Below are 22,923 nucleotides of genomic sequence, written 5' to 3'. Positions count from 1 at the left end.
TAGTTAAGTTTTGCTTCCATAATAGTACGTAGCACATTCTATGGTATAAAGTCACAGATGAATTTTGCCATTTTATTCAGTGGTTGCATCTGTAGCCTATTTCAGCAATAGGTGTTGTCATCAGTACATTTACCTCATCTTTCCACATTTTTGATTGTGAACTGAAGTGGGGAAGGAGAGTTTTTAAAAAACAAGAATTATTGAAGGGTTGCTTCACTTTTTGAAGTAACCTGGCATTCATTCTGTACTGCTTACCACTTGTTTGTTGAGCAGTGTGGAAAGCTTAGTTACAGACCAGCTGGAGCTGTGTACCAATGACAGTGTTGGCAACAAGCAGATGATTGTAATCATCAAGAGCTTGTCTGTGCACTACTGAAAAAAACTGTGATTGGCTCCCATGTACCCAATCAGCTTAGGAGTGCACATGTCCAGGTCATAAGTCACCAGACCATCAAAAGGCATTTTGGCTCTGCTGGACAAAGCATCTCAAAAACGTGAGGATAGCCAGTTTATTCCCCCTTATCAGTTGCTGTAAGCCAGGACTTTTAATAAGTCAGAGATCTTTACAAGCGTGTACTCCAGTCACCCTGTGTAGCAAAATAGGGTCACAGATCAGAAGCACACAGCATGGAAACAGATCCTTTGGTCCAACCAGTCTATGCTGACCATGTTCCCAACTAAATTCCCACCTGCCTATCTCTCTCCAAATCTTCTGAACATCTGAATTTTTTTTTAATGTTGTAACTGTACCTGCATCTACCACTTTCTCTGGCAGTTCATTCCACATAAGAACCTCAAAAAACAAAGTTGCCCCTCTGGTCCTTGAAGTCTCTCCTTAAAAACATGCTCCCTAGTTTATAACTCCATCATCCTACAGCAAAGGATTCTTATCATTCACCCCATCTACATACCCCTTATGATTTTAAGCCTCATTATGGTCACCTCAGCCTCCTACACTCTGGTGAAAAAGTCCCAGTCTACTTTGATATCTCAAGTCGTCTACTCCCAGCAACATCCTGGTAAATCTTTTCAGAACCCTCTCCAGTTTAATAATATCCATCCTATAACAGGGCAACCGGGAAAGGTCAAGTTAAATTACTTGGCGAAGGAATATTGCCTTGATCATGACACTGCTTCTCAATCTCAACAAACTTTGATAACATGACCAGTAAGCTGCCTTCCTAGTCTTTTCCTCCATCATTAATCCCCTGGTTTGCATGTACAGAGGAGTAGCTTGACAAGGGGATAAGAGTTCTAACTAGTAGTATTATGTCAACAATTCAAACTTCATCTGCAGGCAGAATCTACTCATTTGCAGTAAATCACTACTGTTAAATACAGAAACCTGGTCTATGCTCTATCAGTTTGGGTCTAAAAAGTTTGGGAATTTTTCGTGTTCAGAAAGTCTAACTGTTGTGATGACTTCAGGAATAGCTGGGTTTGATTCCAGCATGCTACTCCAATGAAGCATGACACTGATATGAAGTGATAAGGAAAATAACACTCAAGTCACTAATACTTAATGCACATCATGCCCAATATTAAATTGTTTAATTGGCCCAACAATTACCTGAGAACTTAGTTGAGTTTTAATCCAATTGAAATAGTAGTTTAGATCACTCCCTTCCATCAATTCACGCCCCCAAGCAGCTAGTTTTGCTATAATTCTTGCAGCCTGAAAGTAAAAGACACAGCATTTCAGAAACATTGATGTAGATTAAAAATTTGGGCTTTTTGACTTTACATTTATCCAGCAAAAGGTCAAATGTTTGAAGTCAAAATCATGGAAAATGTTGGAAACACATCCAAGTCAGAAACTACAGTCAATGTCTCAGTTGACTTATCTATTTCCTATAGTAGCATAGATTCAATTCAAACATTACAGCAAATATACAACATATTGATGTTATTGTTTTTTAAAACAATAATGTGAAACTCAAAAACACAGGGACAATACTGATGTGGGGACTTTTTTTAAAGAAAGGGAAAAAGCATCAGTGCAAGCTTGTATTCATACAGTGTGGTTATATGACCTCGGACTGTGTTTTCAATTGAGGAAACAAAGTCTGAACAAAGAAGTCCAGAGCAAAACAAAAGTGATCTAAAAGGAGAAAAGGATATGGATTCTTCATCGGGGCCAATTCTGGACAAGATGGGACCTGTACAAGTGGAAGGAATTTTATGCGACCAGACGAGGAATCCCAACACAAAAGGGAAGGAAAAAGATTTGCAAGCTATTTAGCCAAATATCAGTAGTAAGAAAAGTGCTCAAGTCTGCTCTAGAGGTTATGATAACACTTAAATAACAACAGGATTATACAAAAATAAAAAATGTGCTTTACACTCAGTGTTTAAACACAGTGTAAAAACAGTAGAATATGTGGGAGAACCAAGGGATATAGCAGGTTTAACAAATAAGTCAGAGTGAAAAGCACCAACAAGTAGGGTAGCAGTCAGCAGAAGACACCAAATGTGTTTCAATGAGGATCATGCTCAAGTCCTGACTATTCACAATGTACAGCAATAATTTGGATGAGGGAATCAAGGTGTATTATTTCCAAGTTGGCTGACAAAAAACCTTGATAGGCATAAGACTGATGAAGACACAGACTTCGAGGAGATATGGTCAAGTTGAGCAATTGGACAATTGCATGGCAGATTCAGTATAATACAGAAAAATGTGAAATTGCCCACTTTAGGAAGAAAGCAGTGTTGTTTAAAGGGCTCGGATGGAGAATTGTGGGTGTGCTTTACAGCAGTCACTGAAAAGCAAGCATACAGAAACAGCTAACAACTGAGAAGGCAAGGATGGTAGGGTTGATCTTTATCATAAAAGGATTTGATTACAGAAGTGAGGACAGCTTATTAAAACTGTACAGGGCCTTCTTAAGGCTACACCTTAAGAACTGCATGCAGTTTCAGTCTCCTTATAAAAGGTAAAATACATTTGCCAGAACGGACACCAAAAGCTCACCACAGACCGAATGCTAGGATTGTAGGCTTTTCAAAGAGAAGCTGGATTGAATGGTGCTGTTCTGAGCTCCAGTGAATACAATGTCAGAAGTTTGAGTTTCAAAGTAGTTGCCGCAGTCAGACAGATTGGATGCAGTAATATTGTTTTTCCATGACCAAAGGCTCCAGAACCATGGACCATGATCTCATGTTACAAAGTAGGCTATTTCACACTGAAATCAGGAGGAATCCCTCCAGAGTTGTTAATCTATGGAATTCTCTACTGCAGAAGGCTGAAGAGGCCAAGTTACTGATTATCTTTAAAAACATGTTTCTAGAAGCCAAATGTGTCAGGGTAAGGTAGCATGGTACAGCCACATCATGTCGATTAAGTGGGCTCAAGGGCCCTCCAAGCCATACATCATCCTAACTTAGAATTCTATGACTGTTCTTTCACGTTCAGTGGGGTCAAAATTCTGACACTCCTTTACATCAATAAGTGCACCTACATGCTGGAATTACAAGAAGGTTCTAGAAAGCAGCTCATCTAAAGCATCATGTGATATAGGAAATAAAGTTGACCGAGTCAGGAATGCCCACCTCCTTTGGACAAATATAAATTACTGCAAAAATCAAAGCAAAAACAAAAAAGGAATCCAGAGATAGTTTGGGGGGGGGGGGGGGGGGGGGAGAGAGAAGAGAAGAGGAAAAAAAACAAAAAACAAAGTTTTGAAATATGTATGAAAGACATTCAAGAAAAAAACATTAAGACATAAAATAATTCCATCTGTGGGAACATGAGCAGTCTTTCAAATACACAGCAGCTTATCTCTAAGCAGAAATATCATTGGATCACTGAAAGATTCTTCAAATAAAACACCTACAAGCAACTTTGACCATTCAGACCAACAATGTACAGTGAAACAATGTAGTCAGAACTCTAACTTGCTATGAAAACCAGCAATACCTGCTCAAAACAGGGATATTTCGTACTAACAGTGCCACTCCACACCATTAAATTTGAAAACCTTAAGAGATGATGTAAATTGGAGGATGCAATGTTATTCATGGCACTATAAAAAAGCTATTTTCAAATCAAAGATACTTAAACATGCACCAATATTGTCTTTGCCTCAAAATATGCAACACTCTATCTGTATTGGAGTGGACCTTCACAGGAAGATGAACCATTCTAGAGAAACAGCTTTCAAAAACAGACTATAGAAGTTCCCAGCAGGTTCAAACTGGGGATCTACCTGGCTGACAATGCAGGATCCTTCCATTAAATCAACAAAAAGATGCAGTGGGGTGGCAAGGTAGCAGTGGTTTGCACTGCTGCCTCTCAGCACCAGGACCCCAGGTTTGATTCCAGCTGTGGGTGACCGTCTGTGTGGAGTTTGCACGTTCTGCCTGTGTTTGCGTGGGTTTCCTCAGAGTGCTCTGATGTCCTCCCACAGTCCAAAGTGTGCAGATTAGGTTGATTGGCCATGCTAAGTTGCCTGTAGTGTTTCAGGGAGGTGTAGATTAGGTGGGTTGAGGGGAATGGGTCTGGGTGGGATTCTGAGTTTTGGTGTGAACTTGTTGGGCCGAAGGGCCTGTTTCCACACCTGTAGGGATTCTATGAATCGTGTTTGCCTGAGGAAGGTGATACTCGAGAGATCTAAATGCAGTATTAAGCCAGAAGAAATTACTTTGCATAGAAATCTACTACATTCACATTGCATCCAAGGATCAATTCCAGGAAGTTTGGAACAACAATTTAATATCCCAGCTACACCTTTTCATCCAAACCTCTAATTCACATAAAATATGTTCTGGAAGAATGCAAAGTAACACAAGCAAAAAAGTAGTTTTTAAAATGCACAAGTACATACCCAACAGCAGCAACTAACAGTAATACTAAACATTACGTTTCAATATTCTTCGCCTGGAAGGTCCCAGGTGATGCAACACTGCTTCCAAAACATTTCCACCTGCAGAAATTGGTAAATACTGGCCCAACTTCTTCCTTCAAAAAAATCACCAACTCCAAGCAGAATCAGGAACATTTTCAGAGGGTTTGAGACACCGAATAATTGCTCAGTTAAATTTCAGCTGTGTTGGGGCTTTCATGTGGTCCTAGTGGAAAACTCTGGTCTATGTTGCCATATGATCATTGCCTACACTGACAACATCTTGCAGTAGCAGAAAGATCTCAAAGTTCATCTGACAAAAAAAAAATCTTGACAAATCAATCCATAGTTACCACAATAATCAATCTTATTGCTCAAACTTTTGTTTAAAATGCAGTCACAGCTCTACACTCACCATGTGAACAGTGAACAGATCCTGTCGATTCAACATTGGTAAAAAGTAGGACCAGGCAGTATTCTTGGTTTTTTTTGCATAATCAAAGAAAATGTTGACACGTTGGTGGTTTTCCTGTGCAAAAGTGAACAGGACATAAATCATTTGTGGTCAGAATGCCAAAATAAAAACTTTGAGCCTATATATTTTCCTTCATGCTGACAAGATATCAAATAAACTTTCATTACAAAAGACTGAAAGGCTAACCTAAGGTTCCATCTCTATTTTACATATTCACTTTCACACTAAAATATTAGATCAAAAAAGGACATTTCCCACATGCTGTCAAATACCTGTCATCTATTCCAATACTGGTGAACAATAAACCCCAAATTCCACAGAAAATCCAGGATCTTCCTCTGCTTAAAGCTGAAGATCACAGGTATACAGGCTCGGTTTTCTTGTGCACTAAACATCAAGTGTCATTACAGCGTAGGGCATTCTTCCACAGTTTATGACTGTAAAGCAATCCAATCAGACTACTCCCCTAATTGTTATACATAGCCCTGCAAGTTTCTCACATACCCCTATGAGCACTCTTTATAACCACTGATTGCCTCAGGGTCCCAAATATTGCAGACAGGAAGTTCAAGTTTCCTTCCTAGATTTCATGCCTAAAACATTAAATCTGTGCAGAGACCTGGTACACACAAATCAGCCAATGGCAACAGTTATTCACTTCACTGGTCATAATCCTGCACATCTAACAAAAATTGTTCTCCTGCCAAGGAGAACAATTCACCTGCCCAAACCTAACATTGTAGCTAAAGATTCCTCACCTTTGGAGCCAATCCAGCAAATGTTCATCAAAATAATCTTCACAACCATCAGAATGGGATGCAAGTCTAGGCACAGCAAAGCAGAACAGCTTCCTTGCTTTGTATTCAATATTGCCATCAACCGTACCCAAGATCACATTGTGCTTATTGTTCACCCAATACACCGTTATCCTTAAAGATTTAAGCACATGAACCACCAATTTAGAACTGTGCCATTAAGTCTTTACTTGCTTGCCCTGCCTCTTGTGCCAAAATTCATGAACCCTTACTTCTCTAACCATCTCTTATAGCATATGCCATGTTGCAGTAACTGGTCATCATTTTTGTGGTCTGCCTCACCTCCAAGTTTATAAGCAAAGATTGAAATGTTATTCCCTAATCCATTATCCAACTCAACAGTCCCTGCAGTGATTCTTAGACAATAGCATTTTGAAAAATAAATAGTTACCGCAACTTGTTTTTTTCTGTCCTTCACCAAAATTTTGCATCAATCAGACAACTCTCCTATTCCGCAAGTCTTGGCCATGTAAAGAAGGTTTGCGACACTTCAAAGTCTTTCTGGAAATCTATCCATTCCGTACTTCAACCTGGCCTTACCTCACATTTGATTACTCAAGGACTATCTTCATCTCCATTAAAAGAAAACTTAAGGCTCTCAAGTGTTTGTCAACTTCAACTGTACCTTAGTTTTAGAACTAATAGTATTATCAACAACATTAGAATGTATTTACTAGGGGCATCTTTATTTCATTGCTGGAAGTGTTTTGTATCCAATCTGACTTCCTCATATCTTAAGGGCCCATCTGCTATGTCCACGCTTCAGTATGTGGAATGCAAGACAAGAACTTGAAGCAGAAGTAGGTGGTTTGATCCTTCAATCCGACCTTGCTATTTGATGAGGCTACTCTGATTATGGCTCTAGCTGTGCTCCTCATAACTTGGTCAAAAAAAAAACTTAATATTGAACAACCCAGTCATCAATGCTCACTACAGAAGAGAATTCCACAGACTAACTACCTTCAAAAAACCTCACCTCAGTTTTACAAGTTATTATTCTATGTGCCCTAGTTCTAAGCTCCCTAAAGAGAGGGAACATCCTCTCAGGACACCTTGTCAAAATCTTATTGAAAAATAAGATCACCTTTCATTCTTCTAAATCCCAATGGGTGAGGCCCCAATCTGCTCAGAATTTTAAGATAGCTCCTTCATCTCAGGAATCAAGTGAATGAATCTCATCTGACCTGATCCTAATACAATTATCATCTGCTTAAATAAGGAGGCCAGAGCTGCACACAATACTCCATTATATAGTCTAAGCAAAGTCCAGAATAGCTTTACAAGCAATGTGATGTGATTTTGCCTGTAAAGAACACAAATCATTGGTTTTCTTCCTACCCATTTGATGGGCCCCATGCAGATGAAGCAGTGTGATCTGGGTGTCCTGGTAAATGAATCAAAGTCCTACAGTTCTACTCCTATCAAACAATATTCTGCTTTTCAAGTCTTCCACCCAAAACAAGTGCATGTCATCACATTTTGGTAAGTGATGCACATTTACCCACTCACTTAAACCTCTTTGCTTCCCTAATGCCACTTGACAACATTTCCACCCATCTCTATCATCAGCAAATTCAGCTTCCACATATTCAGTTACTTCATCCAAATCACAGAAATAGATTGTAAATTGTGTAGACTTCAGCACTGATCTCTATGAGTAACTTTTCTAAACTGATAGTGATACATTTGACAGTTAACTGATTATGAATAGATGATTATGTACACTTACTCTATTTGGACAAATAATTTACTCTAACCAGAGCTGGTTTTCTCAGTACCACACAAGTAGCATTATAAAAGGGACTTCTCCAGTTTAAGTTCTGCAAGTCCCAGACTAAAGCAAGGCTTTTAATAAGGCCTCAAGTGGAGGCACAGCTGGGCCTAATTTAAAAAAGTCAGCTAAAACTGGATCCTCATCAAGTCAACTAGACCTTATGTTTTAGGCATATAAGTCTAGTTAACTGTATTGTAAGTCACAGTAAGTTAGGTAATTAATGGACAGAGGAGAAAGACAAACAGGTGCTCTGTGAATTTTGCTTTCTCTAGATTTTACTATCCTTAACAATAGATTTTTCCAGGCTACAGAGAAGCAACTAGCAATTGGTGAGTATTACGCAAGAGATTAAGGTTAATTCCACATCCAAGTTTCAACACAACGTAGCAACCAGCAGTGAGGTTAATGAGCTGTATAAAAACACTGGTAATTATTCCATTCAATCACGTATTTGGAGTAGCTCCTCAGAGCACACTAAGGATGACAGGACAGGAGACATGTCATAGTTACAACATGCAAGAGCTTCTGGGTGGGAGTTTGGTCCAAAGCAAAGACAGTTGAACTTTGAATCCTTTCCGCTCAGTTTGTGGGCTGGAGGCTGAATGGGAAAAGTTACCTGGATTCTTTGTACCAGGGGACAGTCACATTTCTTAGGGATGGGTTGTCAGATTGGATTACTGTTCAGGGAAGGAGAGAGTGACATGAGCAAGGCAGGTGAAAGGGACAGAGGGCACGACCACAGGTGCCTTAGCTTTTGAAACTGGATACAGGTTGGAGGTTATTGGCAAAAAAGCTAGATGCTAGATGAGCTAACTGACCATGCATACAAAATATCTTGATGGAAGACAGAGTAAGAAGCAACAAAAAAGTGGTAGTCAAGGAAAATATACTGAGGGGAATTGACACCATTCTTTGAAAAGTACTTAAGTTCTGACTCTGTCATCTGCCTGGTGGCAGGATTCAGGACATGGTAGAACTAGAGAGAATTGGGTCAGCCTAGTCCATGCAAACACCGGACATAAGATAAGAAAGGAGGTTCTGCTTGGTCAGAATGAGGAGCCAGGTGCCAAAATAAGCAGTAAGACTGAGGATCATCTTTGGAATACCTAAGCCATGGTTAGCACTGCTGCCTCACAGCGCCAGGGACCTGGGTTCAATGCCACCCTCAGGCAACTGAGTGTTGAGATTGCACATGGGTGTCCTCTGGGTGCTCCAGTTTCCTCCCATAGCCCAAACATGGGTGGGCTAGGTGGATTGACCATGGAACATTGCCTATAGTGTTGAGGGGGTATATAGATTATGTGGGTTATAGGGGGAAAATGGATCTGGGTGAGACGCTCAGAATTGGTGTGGACTTGTTGGGCCCAAAAAAAAGGCCTGTTTCCACACTGTAGGGATTGTATGATTCCTCATTGCCATTTTTAATTTTCCCAGCGCCAAAGTTACACTAAAAAGGATCAGATTAGTGTGACTCAAGGACAGGTGTGGGAGAAGTGGTTTCTGGTTTGTGCAGCACTAGCACAGTACTAGCCAAAGTGTGATCAAACTCCATCTGAACCATCCTTAAGCCATTGTTCTTAAACTATATATTATGAAAGTAGAGATGTTTCAAACAAAGATGGATCAAATTGCAGAAGACATAACAAATCAAAGCCAAAAGAGAAAGGTATTAATTCAGGAAAAGATATACCCTGGCAAGGAAGATCAGAGTACAAATCTAATTAAACTAGTTGATTAGAATTTCTTTAAAAAAGGTAAAACTGAAGGACTGTCTGAATGGATGTATCATTTGAAATAAGAACAGGTGAACCAGAGCACAGATACAAGTACAGTAATAGCCATTACAGGGACAAGAAGAGTACCGGATGTTTAGGAAAGACAAAGCTAGGAATAAACAGAGCAGGAGCTCTGTCAATGGTGGTATTTGCACTTGAGAACAATGGCAAATTCAGGCAAATAAAATGCACAAGCAGTTCAGGTACGATTGAGAATTAAAGGCAAGTCACTTGGAGGGAACAGAGTATAATTATTTAATTAAGTAGTAATAATCTACACTGTTTTAGTCATTCATGGGATGTGGGCACCATTGGCTGGATCAGTGCTTACTGCCCATAGGTAGGTGGTGGCGAGATGCTTGTGTACAGCATTGGTCTCCATAAGGATAGGAATATATTCAAGGCAATTTAGAGAAGGATCACCAGATAATGTCTTAATTCAAGGGTTATTTTTATGAGGAACGGTTGAACAGATCATCATCTACGCACCTAAAGTTCAGAATACAAAGAGGTGACTTGCTTGAACTGAGATCCTGAGGTGTCTTCACAAGATCGGAAACATCCTCTCTGCATCTACTACAGGACAGCACAGAACTAAAGATCACTGTTTACAAATCAAGGGTCACCCCTTTAAGACAAATTTCTTGTAACCTCTTAAGGGTCACGAGTCTTTGGATCACTTCCTGAACATTTGGGGACTCTGCTTGTGCAATATTTTGAAAAAAGGCATTGCTCAAAACACATCCAGCAATAGTAAACATACCTGTAGCATGTCATCAATCATGGTCAGAATGTACTGCACTGTTTGCTCCTTGGATATGTGGGCCATCAAGTTCAAAAAGGTTTTGGCACACTAAAAAAACATTTATAAATCTTTACACACAGTTTTAACTGGATTCAAAAAATTGAAGTAGTACTTTCACTTGTACACCACTGAAAATACATCTAAACCACATAAACAGTGAGTGTGCATTCCTCCCAAAATACAATTCATGGTAGCCCCAATGACATTGCACCAATCATGAACCAAGTCTGGCTTCAGTTATGAACTTAAGATTCTTCATCCCAAACATCAAGACCTTTGGAAAGGACAGAATCACAGCTATTTATACAGTAATAATAGCAAAAATGAACTTATTTTCCTAATAGAAAATGGAACGCTCATGAATGTTTTGAAATCCACAAGGGCAAAGAGGGATATCTGTGTACTTTGGTAGTGTGAAAGGCTCCAAAATTGTGTATTGCCCAAGCTGCCTTCCATTTTTTCCATGTTCCTCAAAAGTTACAACTTTTAAACAAATGAAATAAAAACAAATAAGTGTAACTTTTATATGGAGGTCGTGTGCACACAGTGGTAATGGCCTTGCCAAAGTTAGAAGGTCCAGGTTTAACGCTCACTCAAGGGGCTTGATGACCAAGGAAGGTGTATTTATGATACAAGCAAACAGTTGGTATTATACCTCAAATTCTGGTCAGCTACATAATTCCCACACTCGAGAGAAAAAAAAACACTTTTGAACCACTGCCATTACAATTCATGGTTCCTAGTATTAGGATGTAGATAAGTGTGTAGTAGTTTGCTAGGAACAAAAACAAAAGGTTGCTGGGAAAGCTCAGCCAGTCTGCCAGCATCTGCTGAGGAGAAAAAAGTTAGTGTTTCAGGTCCTGTTTGACAGTACAGAAACCCAAGTATTGTTTTAAAAAAGTTTGCCCAAAGCCTTTTCTCTTGCACTTATCAGGTCAATTCACAAGGAGTTACCAAAGTAGGGGGGGGGGGGACTTTCTACGATAGAAAGAGGAGACTGCTGACTAGTTGGCAAATAAACTTTGCCCATTACAATGCTCTGACAAATTTATTTGTAGTTTATGACAACTCATACTTAACTGCTAAAACTTTAAAATTTTAATCCAGCTGGGTCATTTGTGGGGGTCAGGTTTCCGTCAACAGAACATTTCTAACCTGCTGAGGCACATTCAAGACCAGCTTCTTGGTGGAGATCACAACACTGAGGATCAGAATTGCCTTCAGACTGAGATCCGAAGGTGGATTTTTACATGTTAAACAAGAAAAAAATTGGCAGTTTTCAAAGTCAGACAATTTCTGCATGTTCTAAGGTGAGAAGATTTTTAAGCCTGTAATTAAAAGCAATTGTAATCATCCAGACCATGTTAACTAAAATATTTCAATGAAACTCAAATTCATTCCTCAGCAGCACAACACAGTTTTAGAAGTAGTCTACTAAATGCAATTCTTGTACTAAGTGACATCAACAATTTAATTGCCATTCCTGAGTGCACAAAAATTTACATCAAAACAGTAGAGCACAGAAACAGGCCAATTTTGGAATTAGATTCATAGTGCTAGATCCAGGTTAATTGCTGAAAAACATTGTTAAGCATTTACAGAAATAGTAGGAGCTGCTATTGCTGGAGAATCTGAGATAACAAGGGGGAGAGCTGGATGAACACAGCAGGCCAAGCTAACGTTTTGGGTCTAGACCCTTCTTCAGAAGTGGGGGATGGGAAGGGAAGGGGGCTCTGAAATAAACAGAGGGAGGGGGGGGGGGAAGACAGATGGCAGATAGAAGATGGATAAAAAAGGAAAAGATAGGTGGAGAAGAGACAGACAGGTCAAAGAGGCAAGGTTGGAGCCAGTAAAAGGTGAATGTAGGTGGAATTGCAGGAAGTGGGGAAAGAGTGGGGGGGGGAAATAGGTCAGTCCAGGGAGGACAGGCAGGTCAAGGAGGCAGGATGAGGCTAGTGGGTAGGAGGAGATGGGGGGGTGGGAGGAATGGTTAGGGAGGCAGGGGCAAGGTGGGCTGGTTTTGGGATGTGGTTGGGAGGGGAGATTTTGAAGCTTGTGAAGTACACATTGCAGCCCAAGGGTGTGTCAGAGCTCCCAAGCGAAATATAGGTTGCTGTTCCTACAACCTTCAGGCTGCACCATTGTTTTATTGTTTGAAAACAATAGATACGAAGGCAGGGAAACTTAAGAAAATTTTACATAAAAAGGGGAAATTCACTACAGCACAGCAAAGAACTCCTGATAAAATTTCTGCTATTAAACAGCATTATCAAAAAGGTTACTGGATTACCAATTATAAATATATTCTACTCAATGCATGAAAATCATCTGCTTTAACAAGTCCAAACATTAAAATTTTAAAACAGAAAGTAAATACACAATTTCAGAATTTACCTGGTGGCCTTCATTATCCAGTATCCGTTGTTTATCTTCCAAATGAGCTGCTTCAAACTTCTTAATGAAGTCACAATCTTCACCTGAAATCATCTGGCCTCTTAGGAAAAAAAGCACAAAGTGTCAGCAATTAATGCTCTGAATTATTAACATGCAATGTTAAGATCCCTGTGTAGATCAATAAAGATAAATTCATACTTCCAGCTAAGTGAGATGAAAGGTTTTGCTTTTTAAAAAGTAATGCTTATAGCATCAAATAACCAAAAATGTTATTGTGTACCAGAAACATTCACTTTAAACTACAGAATTAAAATTTAGTCCCAATCACTCTCCCCAGAGTAACAAACTTTGTTAAAAAACAATTGTGCTCCTGAGATGCTGCTTGGCCTGCTGTGTTCATCCAGCCTCACATTTTGTTGTCTTGGATTCTCCAGCATCTGCAGTTCCCATTATCTCTAAAAAACAATTCAGTTATGCCCAACTTCCAGTGGGTCATTTCTTTCGTACTTCCATAAATGAGTTTACTTCTAACCCCAGACTGTGGCAGTTACACCACAAAATTACTTCCTAGTACAAGCTAGACAAATCTTCAAACTTCAAAACACAAGCTGGGTCTTTAAATTGAAAGATAGCTCCCACCTGCTCTGAAAAAGAAAAGAGACAAGCATTTTCCTTGTCCAAGATATAAATCTCACTTGTCCTATATTCTAATTCATCTGGCCTAAATCCCTTTCTTACCTCATTGAAGTTGGCTTCCCCCTCAGATAATTCTTATTTTGGATTGTTCATTATCTTTTTCAACAGCCAATCTGAATCTTATGATATCATGATCAGTCATTTAAACATATTACTGACTCAGTTACTTCTTCCATCTCAGTCAAGTCTACCAGTGCATCCTTTCTTATTACACCACATTACTGTACCTTTTTAAACTTTCCCAGAAAATTTAATACTTTTGCATCCTTCCCATTTACTGGTGGTCTATAGGCTACATAAGCAATGAAATAAGTTTTTTTTGTTCCATGGCTTGAGCCAGAATCTGACACCTGTGACATGCTTCTTCACCAGAACTGCAACACTGTTCTTAAAGTCAATAGCAACATCACCTTTCCAGCTGGTCATCCTCCCCTAACTTTCCTGAACACCACGTATCCAGGAATTTGTAACACCTAGTCACTCCTATTGTACCAGGTTTCTGATAGCAATCTGCACCTCTCCTTCATAATTTTTAAATTTGATGCTTTTGTCCATAGTGGACACTGTGAATTAAATTAAATCATTTCTTTATACTCACTGAAGGTAGGACTGCCAGTTAACTTTATTTGCTCGAACTTCTGCAGCCTTTGCAGCAATAATATTGGTAGGAACTGCAGCATCCACAGCACCTCTGATGTCCATCTTGGCCAAAGTTATAGTGGATGCTTCAATAGCTTAGAAGACCAAACACTAGAAGAAAGCATGAATAATTTCACTGAGAGCAGTCAGTGTCTCTAGATTATCATCCAGCAAAGTAACTAGTTATTGGAAAGATATTTCCAATTATTGAACAGTAGGTCCACAACAAATTTCACTGCTTGGATTGATGTTACAGAGGAAAACTTAAATATCATGGTCAACACTTAAGAAAGCATTCTGTATATCTACAGTGTCAAGTAGATTTCCTTTGCTTTAACAGAATGGGCAAAGCAAATTATACTTTCATTTATATTCAATGCAAAAGCAGTTAGCAGCACTGTTCAAGTTATTGTAAGCCATCTAAATAATTATGTTGAAGTATAAGATCACAAACAGAACAATAAAAAGGTACCCTATTTAATTTGAGCTCAAGTAATTTTAAACATTCCAAAGCATTAGAAATTTGGAAAGTGTTCTGCAGTTACATTTACTACGGTTGTCAGTGTACTAGTTAAAGACAAATGTATCATAAAAGTCAAGTACACCACCCCAGCCCCCACAACAAAATTAACAACACAAGTCATTCAACATTTGGATTAGCATTCAACACACTGGAACAAGGCTGCAAACTAATATGATTAGGTTAATTTAGCATGGCTAATCCACCTAACTGGTGCATCTTTGGACTGAAGCACCTGGCAGAAACTGACAGACACAGGGAGAATGTCTGAGTCTGCAGTCGCCAGTGGGTGGAATCAAACCTGGGTGCCTGGTACTGTGAGGAAGCAGTGATAACCACTGAGCCATCATACCACCCTATTACCTAAGGTTAACTTTCTTCCAAAGTTAAAAAGTGGGATCTGTAAGTTGCAAACTAAGGGATGCTGATTGGGAACACTGTCAGACACTGCAGACTCAATGTAAACATCCAAGATGTTTCTCAATTCAAGGCACTGTCGACAATCACCTAGCATCACAGACAAGAGGTGAAAAGTGTGACTTTTATTGTCCACCTGTCTCATCTGTAACAATAAGGTGTAATTTTTTTTCCCCCGCCTGTAATAGTTGGTGACATGTTCCCAAAACACTGGTTGTGAAGTCAAATAGGGGGGGAGAGAGAGCGAGAGAGCGGGGCGAGAGAGAGCGAGAGAGCGAGAGAGCGGGGGGGGCGAGAGCGGGGGGGGCGAGAGCGGGGGGGGCGAGAGCGGGGGGGGCGAGAGCGGGGGGGGCGAGAGCGGGGGGGGCGAGAGCGGGGGGGGCGAGAGCGGGGGGGGCGAGAGCGGGGGGGGCGAGAGCGGGGGGGGCGAGAGCGGGGGGGGCGAGAGCGGGGGGGGCGAGAGCGGGCGGGGCGAGAGCGGGCGGGGCGAGAGCGGGCGGGGCGAGAGCGGGCGGGGCGAGAGCGGGCGGGGCGAGAGCGGGCGGGGCGAGAGCGGGCGGGGCGAGAGCGGGCGGGGCGAGAGCGGGCGGGGCGAGAGCGGGCGGGGCGAGAGCGGGCGGGGCGAGAGCGGGCGGGGCGAGAGCGGGCGGGGCGAGAGCGGGCGGGGCGAGAGCGGGCGGGGCGAGAGCGGGCGGGGCGAGAGCGGGCGGGGCGAGAGCGGGCGGGGCGAGAGCGGGCGGGGCGAGAGCGGGCGGGGCGAGAGCGGGCGGGGCGAGAGCGGGCGGGGCGAGAGCGGGCGGGGCGAGAGCGGGCGGGGCGAGAGCGGGCGGGGCGAGAGCGGGCGGGGCGAGAGCGGGCGGGGCGAGAGCGGGCGGGGCGAGAGCGGGCGGGGCGAGAGCGGGCGGGGCGAGAGCGGGCGGGGCGAGAGCGGGCGGGGCGAGAGCGGGCGGGGCGAGAGCGGGCGGGGCGAGAGCGGGCGGGGCGAGAGCGGGCGGGGCGAGAGCGGGCGGGGCGAGAGCGGGCGGGGCGAGAGCGGGCGGGGCGAGAGCGGGCGGGGCGAGAGCGGGCGGGGCGAGAGCGGGCGGGGCGAGAGCGGGCGGGGCGAGAGCGGGCGGGGCGAGAGCGGGCGGGGCGAGAGCGGGCGGGGCGAGAGCGGGCGGGGCGAGAGCGGGCGGGGCGAGAGCGGGCGGGGCGAGAGCGGGCGGGGCGAGAGCGGGCGGGGCGAGAGCGGGCGGGGCGAGAGCGGGCGGGGCGAGAGCGGGCGGGGCGAGAGCGGGCGGGGCGAGAGCGGGCGGGGCGAGAGCGGGCGGGGCGAGAGCGGGCGGGGCGAGAGCGGGCGGGGCGAGAGCGGGCGGGGCGAGAGCGGGCGGGGCGAGAGCGGGCGGGGCGAGAGCGGGCGGGGCGAGAGCGGGCGGGGCGAGAGCGGGCGGGGCGAGAGCGGGCGGGGCGAGAGCGGGCGGGGCGAGAGCGGGCGGGGCGAGAGCGGGCGGGGCGAGAGCGGGCGGGGCGAGAGCGGGCGGGGCGAGAGCGGGCGGGGCGAGAGCGGGCGGGGCGAGAGCGGGCGGGGCGAGAGCGGGCGGGGCGAGAGCGGGCGGGGCGAGAGCGGGCGGGGCGAGAGCGGGCGGGGCGAGAGCGGGCGGGGCGAGAGCGGGCGGGGCGAGAGCGGGCGGGGCGAGAGCGGGCGGGGCGAGAGCGGGCGGGGCGAGAGCGGGCGGGGCGAGAGCGGGCGGGGCGAGAGCGGGCGGGGCGAGAGCGGGCGGGGCGAGAGCGGGCGGGGCGAGAGCGGGCGGGGCGAGAGCGGGCGGGGCGAGAGCGGGCGGGGCGAGAGCGGGCGGGGCGAGAGCGGGCGGGGCGAGAGCGGGCGGGGCGAGAGCGGGCGGGGCGAGAGCGGGCGGGGCGAGAGCGGGCGGGGCGAGAGCGGGCGGGGCGAGAGCGGGCGGGGCGAGAGCGGGCGGGGCGAGAGCGGGCGGGGCGAGAGCGGGCGGGGCGAGAGCGGGCGGGGCGAGAGCGGGCGGGGCGAGAGCGGGCGGGGCGAGAGCGGGCGGGGCGAGAGCGGGCGGGGCGAGAGCGGGCGGGGCGAGAGCGGGCGGGGCGAGAGCGGGCGGGGCGAGAGCGGGCGGGGCGAGAGCGGGCGGGGCGAGAGCGGGCGGGGCGAGAGCGGGCGGGGCGAGAGCGGGCGGGGCGAGAGCGGGCGGGGCGAGAGCGGGCGGGGCGAGAGCGGGCGGGGCGAGAGCGGGCGGGGCGAGAGCGGGCGGGGCGAGAGCGGGCGGGGCGAGAGCGGGCGGGGCGAGAGCGGGCGGGGCGAGAGCGGGCGGGGCGAGAGCGAGCGGGGCGAGAGCGAGCGGGGCGAGAGCGAGCGGGGCGAGAGCGAGCGGGGCGAGAGAGAGCGGGGCGAGAGAGAGCGGGGCGAGAGAGAGCGGGGCGAGAGCGAGCGGGGCGAGAGAGAGCGGGGCGAGAGAGAGCGGGGCGAGAGAGAGCGGGGCGAGAGAGAGCGGGGCGAGAGAGAGCGGGGCGAGAGAGAGCGGGGCGAGAGAGAGCGGGGCGAGAGAGAGCGGGGCGAGAGAGAGCGGGGGGGCGAGAGAGGGGGGGGGCGAGAGAGGGGGGGGGCGAGAGAGGGGGGGGGCGAGAGAGGGGGGGGGCGAGAGAGGGGGGGGCGAGAGAGGGGGGGGGCGAGAGAGGGGGGGGGCGAGAGAGGGGGGGGGCGAGAGGGGGGGGGGCGAGAGGGGGGGGGGGCGAGAGGGGGGGGGGCGAGAGGGGGGGGGGCGAGAGGGGGGGGGGCGAGAGGGGGGGGGGGCGAGAGGGGGGGGGGCGAGAGGGGGGGGGGCGAGAGGGGGGGGGGGCGAGAGGGGGGGGGGGCGAGAGGGGGGGGGGGCGAGAGGGGGGGGGGCGAGAGGGGGGGGGGCGAGAGGGGGGGGGGCGAGAGGGGGGGGGGCGAGAGGGGGGGGGGCGAGAGGGGGGGGGGCGAGAGGGGGGGGGGGCGAGAGGGGGGGGGGGCGAGAGGGGGGGGGGCGAGAGGGGGGGGGGCGAGAGGGGGGGGGGCGAGAGGGGGGGGGGCGAGAGGGGGGGGGGCGAGAGGGGGGGGGGCGAGAGGGGGGGGGGCGAGAGGGGGGGGGGCGAGAGGGGGGGGGGCGAGAGGGGGGGGGGCGAGAGGGGGGGGGGCGAGAGGGGGGGGGGCGAGAGGGGGGGGGGCGAGAGGGGGGGGGGGCGAGAGGGGGGGGGGCGAGAGGGGGGGGGGGCGAGAGGGGGGGGGGCGAGAGGGGGGGGGGCGAGAGGGGGGGGGGCGAGAGGGGGGGGGGCGAGAGGGGGGGGGGCGAGAGGGGGGGGGGCGAGAGGGGGGGGGGGCGAGAGGGGGGGGGGCGAGAGGGGGGGGGGCGAGAGGGGGGGGGGCGAGAGGGGGGGGGGCGAGAGGGGGGGGGGCGAGAGGGGGGGGGGCGAGAGGGGGGGGGGCGAGAGGGGGGGGGGCGAGAGGGGGGGGGGCGAGAGGGGGGGGGCGAGAGGGGGGGGGCGAGAGGGGGGGGGCGAGAGGGAGGGGGGCGAGGGGGAGGGGGGCGAGGGGGAGGGGGGCGAGGGGGAGGGGGGCGAGGGGGAGGGGGGCGAGGGGGAGGGGGGCGAGGGGGAGGGGGGCGAGGGGGAGGGGGGCGAGGGGGAGGGGGGCGAGGGGGAGGGGGGCGAGGGGGAGGGGGGCGAGGGGGAGGGGGGCGAGGGGGAGGGGGGCGAGGGGGGCGAGAGGGAGGAGCGGGGGGGGAGAGGAGGAGCGGGGGGGGGGGGAAGAGGAGGAGCGGGGGGGGGGGAAGAGGAGGAGCGGGGGGGGGGGAAGAGGAGGAGCGGGGGGGGGGGAAGAGGAGGAGCGGGGGGGGGGGAAGAGGAGGAGCGGGGGGGGGGGAAGAGGAGGAGCGGGGGGGGGGAAGAGGAGGAGCGGGGGGGGGGAAGAGGAGGAGCGGGGGGGGGGAAGAGGAGGAGCGGGGGGGGGGAAGAGGAGGAGCGGGGGGGGGAAGAGGAGGAGCGGGGGGGGGGAAGAGGAGGAGCGGGGGGGGGGAAGAGGAGGAGCGGGGGGGGGGGGAAGAGGAGGAGCGGGGGGGGGGAAGAGGAGGAGCGGGGGGGGAAGAGAGGGAGGAGGGGGGGGGAAGAGAGGGAGGAGGGGGGGGGAAGAGAGGGAGGAGGGGGGGGGAAGAGAGGGAGGAGGGGGGGGGAAGAGAGGGAGGAGGGGGGGGGACAGAGAGGAGGGGGGGGAGGGAGGGAGGAGCAGGAAGGAGGTAGGGAATGGCCTAGTGGTATTAATTGCTGATGACTGTTCAAACAAGAACTCAGCTAATTTCATGGAATCCCTACAGCATGGAAACAGGCTCTTCAGCCCAACAAGTCCACACAGACCCTCAGAGCATCCCACCCACCTAATCCACTCATCCTTCAACACTACAGGCAATATCGCATAGCCAATCCACCTATACTGTGCATCTTTGGATTGTGGAAGGAAACCAGAGCACCCGGAGGAAACCCATGTAGACACAGGGAGACAATGTTCTGGGAGCCCAGGCTCAAATTCCACTACAGATCATGGAATTTGAATCTGATTTTACTAAAAAAAAATCTGGAACTAAGACTCTACTAACAACCACAAAATAATAGTCAATTGTTACCCTAGACATAAAATGATTCGGAGGAAGGTGTAGGTGGTCTGATCAAGTTTGCAGATGACACTAAGATTGGTGGAGTAGCAGATAGTGAAAGGGGACTGTCAGAAATTACAGCAGCATATAGACAGACTGGAGACTTGGGCAGATAGAGTTCAATCCAGGCAAATGCAAGGTGATGCATTTTGGAAGATCTAATTCAAGGGCAAACTATGCAGTAAATGGAAAAGTCCTAGGGAAAATTGATGAACAGAGATCCGATGGTGGCAACGCAGGTCAATAGGGTAGGCAAAAAGGCATACAGCATGCTTTCCTTCATTGGACAGGGCATTGAGTACAAGAGTTGTTAGGTCATGTTACAGTTCTAACAGATTTTGGTTCAGCCACATTTAGAGTAATGCATACGGCTCTGGTCACCACATTACCAAAAAGGATGTGGGTGCTTTGGAGAGGGTGCAGAGGAGGTTCACCAGGATGCTGCCTGGTATGGAGGAAACTAGCTAAGAGGTTGAGTAGATTATGATTATTTTCATTAGAAAGACAGAGATTGAGGGGGGAATCTAATTTGAGGTCTACAAAATCATGAGGGGTATAGACAGCATGGATAGCAAGAATTCCCCCAAGTGGGGGACTCAATTATTAGGGGTCAGGAGTTCAAAGTGAGGAGGAAACATTAAGGGAGATATGCATGGAAAGTTCTTTACACAGAGGGTGGTGGGTGCCTGGAACATGTTGCCAGCAGAGGTGGTAGATGCAGACATGTTAGCGTCTTTTAAGATATATTTGGACAGGTACATGGATGGGCACGGAGCAAATGGACACAGACCCTTAGAGGGATGACAGGTTAGAGAGGATCTTGATTGGCACAGGCTTGGAGGGCTGAAGGGCCTGTTCCTGTGCTGTAAATTTTTTGTTCTTTATCAGAAAAACCCATCTGGTTCACTCATGTCCTTCAGCAAAGGAAATCAACCATCCTCATCTGGTCTGGCCTACATGTGACTCCAGACCCACAATGTGGTTGATTCTCAGTTTCTCTGAAAGGTGTGGCAAGCCATTCCGTTGTACTAATCACTAGAAAAGGTCTCAAAGAAATGAAAACAGACGGATGACCTGGCATCAACCTAGGAACTACAAGAGACAAGCGGCAGAACCCACCCTGTCGACTCTGTGAAGTTCTCCTTTCTAACATGAGGGATACTGCCAAAATTGTAAGTTCTCTCAGACCATTCAAGCAACAGCTTGACAGTCAAACTCATGGAATGATACCTACACCATCCCTGGTGATGTCCTGTCCCACTGGCAGGCAGACCCAGTGGTACAGTCTGTTGGGAGTTGTGCTCAATATTGGCTTTGGACCTCAGGAAGGCTCAACTTCAGGTTAAACATGGATAAGGAAACTTCCTACTATTAGTCCTCCCTCAGCTGAGGAATTCATACTCCATGCTGAACACCACTTACAGAAAGCACCGAGGATGGCAAGGGCATAAAGTGTACTCTGGGTAGAGGATTTCAACATCCATTATGAGTGGTTTGGCAGCTGTCCTACTGTTGGTGTTCTAAAGGGCTTGGCTGTTGACTGGATCTGTGGCAGGTGGTGAGGGAACCAACAAGGAGAAACATACTTGACCACATCCTTACTAATCTGCCAGGTGTAGATGCATCTGTCCATTACAGTATTGCTAACTGTCTCCACAGGTCTGTATGGTGGGCACTAAGTCATGCTTTCACATTGAAAAAACCTCCATCATGTCTTGTGGCAGTATCACTGCACTAAAGCGGGGCAGACTTTGAATGGATCTACCAAATCAAGACTGGGCATTCATGAGACGCTATGGGCCATCAACAGCACAATCTGTAACTTCAGAGTCTGGCATATCCACCATTCAACTTATATCAAGCCAGGAGATGAGCACTAAGTCAATACAGCGTGCAAGAGGGCATGCCAGGTGTAGCACCAGACATACCTAAAAAATGGGGCATCAACCTGATGAAGCCAAACATGTGTGACAAGAGCAAGTAATCCCACAACCAATGGATCAGATCTATGCTCTGCAGTCCTGCCACATCCAGTTGTGAATGGCAGACAGACAGAATTGAACAACTCACTGGAGGAAGCTCCATAACATATCCCCATCCTCAACAACAGTAGAGCCCAGCAAAGTGCAAAAAGATAAGGCTGAGGCTTTCACAGCAATCTTCAGCCAGAAGTGCCCTGAAGATGATCCATTTCAGCCTCTTCCAGTAGTTCCTAGCATTATAGATACTAGCCTCCAGCCAATTAAATGCACTCCACATGAAAAAAACCGAGAAACAATTAGCAACACTGGATAATACAAAGACTTGGGGCCCTGACAACATTCCAGCAATAGTACTGAAGACTTACGCTCCAGAGCTTGCCACTCCCCCAGCCAAGCTGTTCCACTACACAAAGCTGGCATCTACGCGGCAATGTAGAAATTTGCCCAGTTGTGTCCTGGAGAGAAAAAGCAGGACAAATCCAACCTGGCAAATTACCAATTAGTCTATTCTCGATCAAATTGATGTAAGAAATCAGTAATGCTATTAAGCAGCACCTGCTCAAATGAAAAGCAGTTTGGGTTCTGCCAGCATCATTCAGCTCCTGTCTCATTCCAGAGATGAGGCAAGAGCGACAGCCCTTGACCATCATAAGTGCATTCGACAAGAGTGTGGCAAACTCCCCAGTGGTTAGAGTCATACTTGGCACAAAGATGGCTATGGTTGCTGGAGTTCTTCAGGGTAATAATCTTCAGCTGCTTCAGTGACCTTCCCTCTATTATAAAAAGGTCAGGCAGTTACATATTGTTCAGCACCATTTGAGACTGCTTCTGTATCTGAGGAGTCGATGGTCAAATGCAACAAGATCTGGATAATATCCAGGCTTGGGCTGACAAGTGGCAAGTAAATGTTGACACTACACAAATGCCAGAGATCAATCACACCAACATCTATTGACATTCAAAGGTGCTTCCATCACTGAATCCTTCACTAACAATATCTGGGGTTATCATTGACTAAAAAACTCAACCAGACTCACCACAAGTAGCTACAAGAGTAAGAGGTGAGAAATAACCCACTTCCTAGGATGGTGACGGTGACCATGAGGGGGCATAGCTTTAA

The 22,923-nt window shown here is 48.1% G+C and overlaps 1 protein-coding gene across 2 annotated transcripts in view; it reads right to left on the bottom strand.

Moving 5' to 3' along the window:
• Positions 1-22,923, bottom strand: part of atp6v1h (ATPase H+ transporting V1 subunit H) — a 127,030-nt gene that overhangs the window by 93,809 nt on the left and 10,298 nt on the right. For both annotated transcript variants that reach the window (XM_048529381.1, XM_048529382.1), the window contains exons 2-6: positions 14,177-14,328; positions 12,883-12,982; positions 10,447-10,536; positions 5,260-5,373; positions 1,571-1,675 (exon numbers count right to left, since the gene is read on the bottom strand). In XM_048529381.1, coding sequence (XP_048385338.1) covers positions 1,571-1,675; positions 5,260-5,373; positions 10,447-10,536; positions 12,883-12,982; positions 14,177-14,280 — 513 coding nt within the window. In that variant the 5' untranslated portion in view covers positions 14,281-14,328. The remainder of the gene's footprint in view (positions 1-1,570; positions 1,676-5,259; positions 5,374-10,446; positions 10,537-12,882; positions 12,983-14,176; positions 14,329-22,923) is intronic.

This window comes from Stegostoma tigrinum, chromosome 5, assembly GCF_030684315.1.
Source record: "Stegostoma tigrinum isolate sSteTig4 chromosome 5, sSteTig4.hap1, whole genome shotgun sequence".
Taxonomy (NCBI): domain Eukaryota; kingdom Metazoa; phylum Chordata; class Chondrichthyes; order Orectolobiformes; family Stegostomatidae; genus Stegostoma; species Stegostoma tigrinum.
This window is presented reverse-complemented; position numbering and strand designations above follow the sequence as displayed.